The sequence below is a fragment of the Daucus carota genome, chromosome 3 (genome assembly GCF_001625215.2).
Source record: "Daucus carota subsp. sativus chromosome 3, DH1 v3.0, whole genome shotgun sequence".
NCBI lineage: Eukaryota > Viridiplantae > Streptophyta > Magnoliopsida > Apiales > Apiaceae > Daucus > Daucus carota.
Genome location: NC_030383.2, coordinates 900121 through 908347, shown reverse-complemented (window position 1 = coordinate 908347; position 8227 = coordinate 900121). Strand labels below are relative to the sequence as shown.

Below are 8227 nucleotides of genomic sequence, written 5' to 3'. Positions count from 1 at the left end.
AACAAAGTTAATTTTGATAAAATTTGGTCAAAATGCTGATAAATAAAATGATTTTAATATCTAGAGATATAATATTACAAAAAACATAATTTGAAAATAAACCGAAAAAGCGCCCAAAATTAACCGATACAAAATAATAATTACACCAGATTCTCCTATACCAGTCATCAGAGTCTCCGAAAGGCCCCAGAACCAGAACTCATCGACATGATGAACAACTTTGAAAGATTCTGTGCACTATTTGATTTGATCAACTTAATTAATTATTTGATTTAACCCTAATAACTCTCTACCAATACTTTGAGATTGGAATACTTTCTTTACTTTTTTCTGTAATATCTAGGCAAATGAGCTCTTCTTTGTTCTCTATTAATGCTATTTGCTTAGATTTTTTAGACATAATTTGAAAGAGTAATATAGGAGGATGGCGGCAATATTGTATTACTTTAATTAATTAAAAATTATATAAAAATAAGATTAGGGGTATTTCTGTCCTACAATAAGTTAGGATGTGCGTATATTAGCATGCACATTAAATGTTTTGACCAATACAAGAAACTCTTTTAAATTAATTATTTTTCAGATTGCTATGATGACTAAAACTGAATTAATTTCTCTGTTCCATCAACAATATCAACGAATAAGACATTTTGTAAACTTGTGCGTAGGTTAGATCTACAGGAAGTTCGAGGGAAGAGGAGATGAAATATTGTATAATCAAATATTGCATGATCTTGAAGGTCATAAAACTAAACGTTACCATTTGGTTGGAGTAAAAATTTCGTCAAGAGATAACCAATATGTAAATTCTTTAGAGATGAGAATTCGAATCACTTGCCGTCATAATCTTATATTAGATATCATATTTTATTAGTTTTCTTCTTATTGCTAAGTAAAATTATATTACGCAAAGTTGTAAAAGCAATTTTAGAGAACTGTTTTTTTATTTTTTTGCTCAGTAAAATTATACTGCAAAATTGCAAAATATTGCAACGTAATCTTAGAGAACTGTACTCGGATAGACCCCGACCTTAATAATAAAGAACAGTAACAATAACCGAATTCTTCAGAACTAACTTTTAGAATTTACTACTTGTATGATTTTCTCTCGAACTATATGCTTGATATGATGAATAATAACTAGCTTGCTAATTCCACAATGAATGAATACGGGTGTTAAGCTCTCCCCAAATGTGATAAAACATTAATTTATCATATATACTTGAATGAGTAAGCAATTTGTCTCGAATCCACATATGTTCGAATTTATTTTTATATTATCAATAACATCCACTAGAAATATATCATTATTCAAAATATTTCACAATTTTTTTTAATTAATATGTTTTGTCAACTACTTTTAATAAGACTTTTTCATCCTAAATAACATCATTGATATACATAAACAATAAATAATATATCTTATTATTTCCTTTGCCAAGTAAAATTGTATTAAGCAAAATTGTAAAAGCAATCTTAGAGAGTTGCTTTTTATTTCTTTGCTAAGTAAAATTATATTATACAAAGTTGCAAAGCAACCTGAGAGCACTGTACTTGGATAGATACCAAGACTAGTTACTCCAAAACAAAAGTAACATAAAGACAAAACTGCGAACAAATGGCTTAAACCACCTACGCCAATATTGAAAAAACTCAAAAAAAAACCATAACACCTTAATAAAGAACAATATCAAAAGCCGAAATCTTCAAAACTCGCTTTTAGAATTTACTACTTGTATGCACTTTCTCCCGAACCATCTGCTTGATATGACGAATAATAACCCAAGAAGGATTGCTAATTTCAGAATGTATAGGGCCGTTAGTCTCTTCCAAAATTTGATAAAATGCCAAGTTATCATACTTGAACGAGTAAGCAATTTGTCCCGGATCCATACATATGCTCGAATTAATTTTATATTATCGATAGCATCCATTATGAATATATAATTATTCAAAATATCTCACAATTTTTGGTTAGTATGGTTTGTTAACTTTTTTAATAAGACTTTTTCATCCAAACATCATTGGTATACATAAACAATAAACAATTTTCAAAAATCAATATTAAGTTTGCATTATATAAATTTCTTATTTTTTCTTTGTAAAATAAAATTATATTACGTAAAGTTGTAAAAGCAACCTTAGAGAACTGCTTCTGATTTCTTTGCCAAGTAAAATTATGTTATGCAAAAGTTACAAAGCAACAACAGAGAACTGTACTAGATCCCGAGACTAGTTTAAAAAAAACAAGTAATAGAAGGACAAAACCAATCAACTACACCAATGCTCAAAAACCAACAAAAAAAAAACTACAACACCTCAATAAAAAAGCCTAACAAAAGCTAAATACTTCACAACTAGCTTTTGGAATCTACTAATTGTATGAACTTTCTCCCGAACCATCTGCTTGATATGACGAATAATAATCCAAGAAGGCTTGCTCATTCTAGAATGAATATGGTCGTTAGGCTCTACCCAAATATGATAAAAAGCCATTTTATCATACTTGAATGAGTAAGCAATTTGTCCAGGATCATACTTTTATTCGAATTAATTTTTATATCGATAGCATCCATTATAAATGTATTATTATTCATAATATCTCACAATTTGTTTTGGTTAATGTGATTAGTTAACTATTTTTAATAAGACTTTTTCATCCCAACGTCATTTATATACATGAACAATGAATAATTATTAGAAATCAGTATTAAGTTTGCATTATACAAGTTTCCTATTTTTTTTACCAAGTAAAATAATATTACCTAAAATTGTAAAAGCAACCTATAGGATAACTGCTTTTTATTTCTTTGCCAAGTAAAATTATATAATGCAAAAGTTACAAAGCAACCTCAGAGAACTGTACATGGATAGACATGAGAAGTGACCCCTCAAGAAAAAAAATAAGTAATAAAAAGACAAAACTACTAAAAAACGGCACAAATCAACTATACCCATGCCCAACAATTAATGGAAAAAAAATACAGTACCTTAATAATTAAGAACAGTAACAAAAGCCGAATTCTTCACAACTAGCTTTTGGAATCTACTACTTGTATGAACTTTCTCTCGAACCATCCGCTCGATATGACGAATAATAATCCAAGAAAGCTTTGCTCATTCCAGAATGAATATGGTTGTTAGGCTCTACCCAAATATGATAAAATGCCATTTTATCATACTTGGATGAGTAAGCAATTTGTCCCGGATCATACTTACATTCGAATTAATTTTTATATTATCAATATATAGCATCCATGAGAGATATATTATTATTCATAATATCTCATTTTTTTTTTTGGAATGTTAACTACTTTTAATAAAACTTTTTCATCCGTCGTCATTGATATACACAAACAATAAATAATTATATCGGTAACAATATTTAGAAATACAAGTTTGCTTTTTAATTTGTTTCTTCAACTTTGATATTTAAACCGTTTATATTCATAATAATTTTGCAAAATTTTATGGTCAGAGGATACGGATATGCTTCTCCTAATGATAAGTAAAATAACTCATCTCAATTTTATTAATATTCATGCATTACAATATAGAAAACAATTTGAGAATTAAATTATTTTTTCCAGCCGTAAGATGGAATTGAACAACCCTAGCTGGATACATTCTCAAATTTTCCGCCGACATTTCTTTATCTTAAAACACTACATCCGATTGCCAAATCAACTTAGTACATGCCGCTGCTACTCAATCTCAGCAATTTTTCCCCTCATTTCCATCAGCTTGTTTCGACAACAAGTCTTTGAGCACCGAAACGATCTTCGAATTTTCGGCGCTTTCGGTTTCATCAGACTCAGGCTTGGGAACACGGAGATGCGTCATGCGGCGGCGAGACCCCGAGGCCGAGAGTCGGCGACGCACATAGGTCTGTTTGCTGCTAGCGGCGGACTTATTGAAAATTCTGCGGTTGTTTTTCGGGGTGACGATGTTGTTTTCGTTAGGGTCAATGGCGGAGGAGGAGCATAGGGAGAGAGATCAGAGGAGTTCGGATTGGGAGAGGGGGCGGAGGTCGATGGTGGGGATTGCTTCGGTGGTGAGGGGGTGGTCGGTGATGTCGTCTGAAGCTGCCATGGCTGGGAGAGAATTTGTTATTGTGTGTATGAGAGAGATTACCAAAGAGATGGTGTGTGAGAGATCTTGAGAGAGGTGTTTATATAGGAGAGATTCTAAAAGAGAGAGAAAGAGAAATGTGTATATGTCAGAGAGATTATGAGAGAGATAGCGAGAGACATGTGATAAAGAGTGTGGGGACAAGGGCATGCCATACACTAGTGTATTTGTAACGGAAGAGCATCTCCTATCATTTAAAACTCTTAGAGCATCTCCAATAGTCTCTTAAATTACTCTTAAATATAATATAAGATATTGACTCTTAGTGATTTAATGTAGGTTCAACTCCAACAACACCTCTTATATTTACTCCTTATTTTGTTCTATATTATTAAAAGCAAAGTCATGTGCATAAAAGTACAAAAGAAAGTGGATGGAGAGAGAATGAGTGCTTACAAATTTATTATAAAATATTAGTTAAGAGTGGCTAGTAGCTCTTACATTGAAGAGAGAGAGAAGAGAAATTTAGGGAATTTAAGAGTGACTAAGAGCATGTCCAAGAGCCTCCTTGTTTTTGACAATGCAGGCTTATACGCCTTACAAATTACAAATTAGTATCTGTTCTAATAAATCTCGGGGTGAGCCAGAGTCGAACCCGGGTGTCCCGGGACAACAGAGGATAAGCCCACCACTTGGGCTATCCAATCGTGCTCCAAGAGCCTCCTTGTTGGCTCTTAAATATAATATAAAAAATGTGGCTCTTAGCAATTTAGGACTAAGTTAAGAGTGTAAACTCCAACAATACTCTCCACATCTCTTCTCTATTTCATATTTTATTCATATATGGGGCTCCATTATAACAAAATGGATGGAAAGATGGATCTCTTCTCTATTTCATATTTTATTCATGTATCGGGCTCCATTATAACAAAAGAGATGGAAAGATGGAGGTGAATTGGAGGTAAGGATTTTTTTATTGTGAAAAAATAAGTTAGGAGTAATGTAGTGGCTCTTAACTTTGAGGAGAGAGGAGAGAGAAACAAGAGGCTCTTAGTGATTTAAGAGCCACTTAAGAGTCTCTTGGAGCAACATTTTTCCTCTCCCTCCTCAAATCTCAAGTTAGGAGTCTAATTGAACAGCCTCTTGGAGATGCTCTAAGAGTCTATTGGAGCAAGCAAAATTACAATACTCTTCAAATTTCAATTTAAGAGCCACTATAAAGAGGCTATTAGAGATGCTCTCAGTTAAAATGTGGGTTGATATATCAAAAATAAAATTTTTAGCCAATTTGTCAATAAACTCACACTCCAACGTACTATATCTATTGTCGTCTATAAATTTAGTCAATCTCGTATCTTTTATGATTATATTTGTCGAACCTCCACCGGGTCTGTTAAAATGTATTGAAAAATTGCACATTATTTATTATCATATTGAACTAATTATATATTCTATTTTAACAATATAAAATATTAATAATATAATATATTTCAATTTTAGCCAACCAATATATATCGCCAATACTATTGAAGCACAATGTCTTACATATCAACAAGTTTTACCTAATTTTAGTTATATGTAAATAATTAAAACCTCGTAAAACTTTAGCCAAATTTTAAAAATTAATAAAGGCAGTTATTTCAGAATTTCAAGAGATTCATGCAATTATTTAATTTCTGATTGCGAACTTTATATCCGTAAAAGAGTACATAAATGTGTAAATTGTAATTTTTCTTTCTTAAAACAAGTCCTTAATTCGATTATATATATGTGTGGCTAAATAGGAGCATAAAATTTTTCTTCAACTTACTAATATTTAAGTAGTTTATGGATATTCAATTTATTTTTGTGAAATTTTGATATTATATAATTATAGGATATGAATATGATCATCTTATTTTTTTGATAAGTGGAAGATAATTTGCTCAATTATAAATAAAAGAGTAATTAGCATATGCACTCCTTATATTTTGGAATATTTTTTATTTGTTGTCAAATTACATTTCTTTATGTGCTGTACCTTTTTATTTCGAATTCTCTTCATTTTGCTTGCTTTCGATTAAATTTCATTTAAACTGACCGTTACTTTTAGCATAAAAGAGGTAGAATATTGAAAGTTTAATTTAGATTTAGATTATAATTATATAAATCATTAATATTTTATGCCAACTCATACTAACAGTCAATTTTAATAGAATTTGGTTAAAATAGTGGTAAATAAAATGAGTTTAAAACTTATAGTTGTAGTACGACAACAAATATAATTTGAGAAAAAATCAAAAAGCGTCCAAAACTAACGGATAAAATGCTAATAACTCTAAATAAAATAATATTTAGCATTATAATATTCACTTTGAATCTTTTTTCTATAAAAAAAATATTCATTTAAAATATTGTATCGTCCATATATCCTATTCCAAAAAGTTCAGAAATCAAAAGAATTTGCTCTTTTATTTGCCAATCTGTGAATGGTCTTTCTGCATTGACCTTATTATAAAAATAAAAATTAGGGTTAATTTTTCATCTTGCCCTAGGCCGCCGCCGACACATTGTCCAATCATATATATCTCTGCAATTTTTCACCTTCGCCGAAGAAATCGCTGCTACTCAATCTCTGCAGTTTTTCTCTTCATCTCCAGTCAAAGACAATTTCGCCTCCGGAACTCCCACCATTACCTTATCATTCTCATTCCCCTCATTCTTTGATTCTGGAACTATCACCACAGCTGTAGCAGTAGAAGCAGGCATAATTGTGTCCTTCCTAGGCCTCCCTCTCTTCCGTTTTAAACCTACAGTCATCGAAGAATTACTCGCTGCAGCACCATCCAGCACGCCTTTGTCTTTACGAGGCCTCCCTCTCTTCCTTTTTAAACCTACAGTCATTGAATTACTCGCTGCAGCACCATCCTGCACGCTTTTATCTTTACGAGGCCTACCTCTCTTCCGTTTCAGACCTCCATTCATCGAATTACTTGCACTCATCAAATCATTAGGATTTGCCCCCATAACATCTCCATTCGCCAAATTCGGTATAATAGAGAAACTAGGTAGATGAGTGGTGTGTGTAATGTTTGATAAAGTGACGCCGTTTGGATTAGGTTGTTTCGAAAACAACGCTGTGAGCGCCGAAATAATTTTCGAATCCTCCGCGCGCTCGGTTTCGGGGGACGCGGGCGCCGGAGCATGGGGATGCGGAGTGCGGCGACGAGACGACAAGCGCGGAGCTAGTCGGACAGGAGAGTAGGTCTGTTTGCGGCTGGCGGCGGATTTGTTGAAAACGGTAGAGTCTATCTTGGGGATGATGGCGTCGTTTTGGTGAGGGTTTAGGGCGGAGGAGGAGCAGAGGGAGAGAGCGAAGAGTTCGGATTGGGAGAGGAGGCGGAGGTCGATGGTGGGGATTGCTTTGGAGGTGAGGAGGCGGTCGGTGACGTCGTCTGAGGCGGCCATGGCTGAGAGAGATTGTGTTTTTGACAAGAGATTTAGAGAGAGAGATGGGTGTATGTGAGAGAGAGCTTGAGAGATCATGTAAGAGATATAGAGAGAGAGATTTCGAGAGAGAGACAGGGAGAGTGAGAAGTTTGAGTCGGGTTATAAAGACTTTAGCAGGATAAGGGCGCACGCAACACGCACGTGTGCTTGGGTCTCTGACTTTGGTATTTTATTATTCTTGTTTTATTTGTAGTTTTTAATAATTATTAATATATTTAAATAATTATCATAATCATAGTTAATATTAATTAAATGTCAATTATTATATTAAAATGAAAAAAATCTCAGTCTCAAAAATTATGAGTATTACGTAAAGTTATAAAAGCAACCTTAGTGAACTACTTATTTCTTTGCCAAGTAAAATTATATTATGCAAAAGTTACAAAGTAACAAGAGAACTCTCTACTAAATCCCTGAGACTAGTTGCCCCCACGGAAAAAAACAAGTAATAGAAGGTCAAAACAAATCAACTACACCAATGCCCAAAAACCAACAAAAAAGAAACTACAGCACCTTAATAAATAACCGTAACAAAAGCTGAATACTTTTTTTTTTAACATAGGAACCCGCAGCCGCACTTAAGCAACAGGCTCAGGTTCAGGAGGCATGTGACGACCAAGAGGAGGCATGTGACCAAGAGGACGCAAATCCTTTCTTTTAACCGGCT

General features: G+C 33.1%; 1 protein-coding gene across 1 annotated transcript; it reads right to left on the bottom strand.

Moving 5' to 3' along the window:
* Window positions 1–6678: 6678 nt before the first annotated feature.
* Window positions 6679–7518, bottom strand: LOC108211994 (methyl-CpG-binding domain-containing protein 8-like). The gene has a single exon (XM_017383728.1). The coding sequence runs from the start codon at window positions 7516–7518 to the stop codon at window positions 6679–6681; it is 840 nt and encodes a 279-aa protein (XP_017239217.1).
* Window positions 7519–8227: the final 709 nt, after the last annotated feature.

Bases quoted from the DNA above. Each gene is read 5' to 3' on its own strand.
- LOC108211994 (XM_017383728.1), bottom strand. From the start codon at position 7,518: ATGGCCGCCTCAGACGACGTCACCGACCGCCTCCTCACCTCCAAAGCA.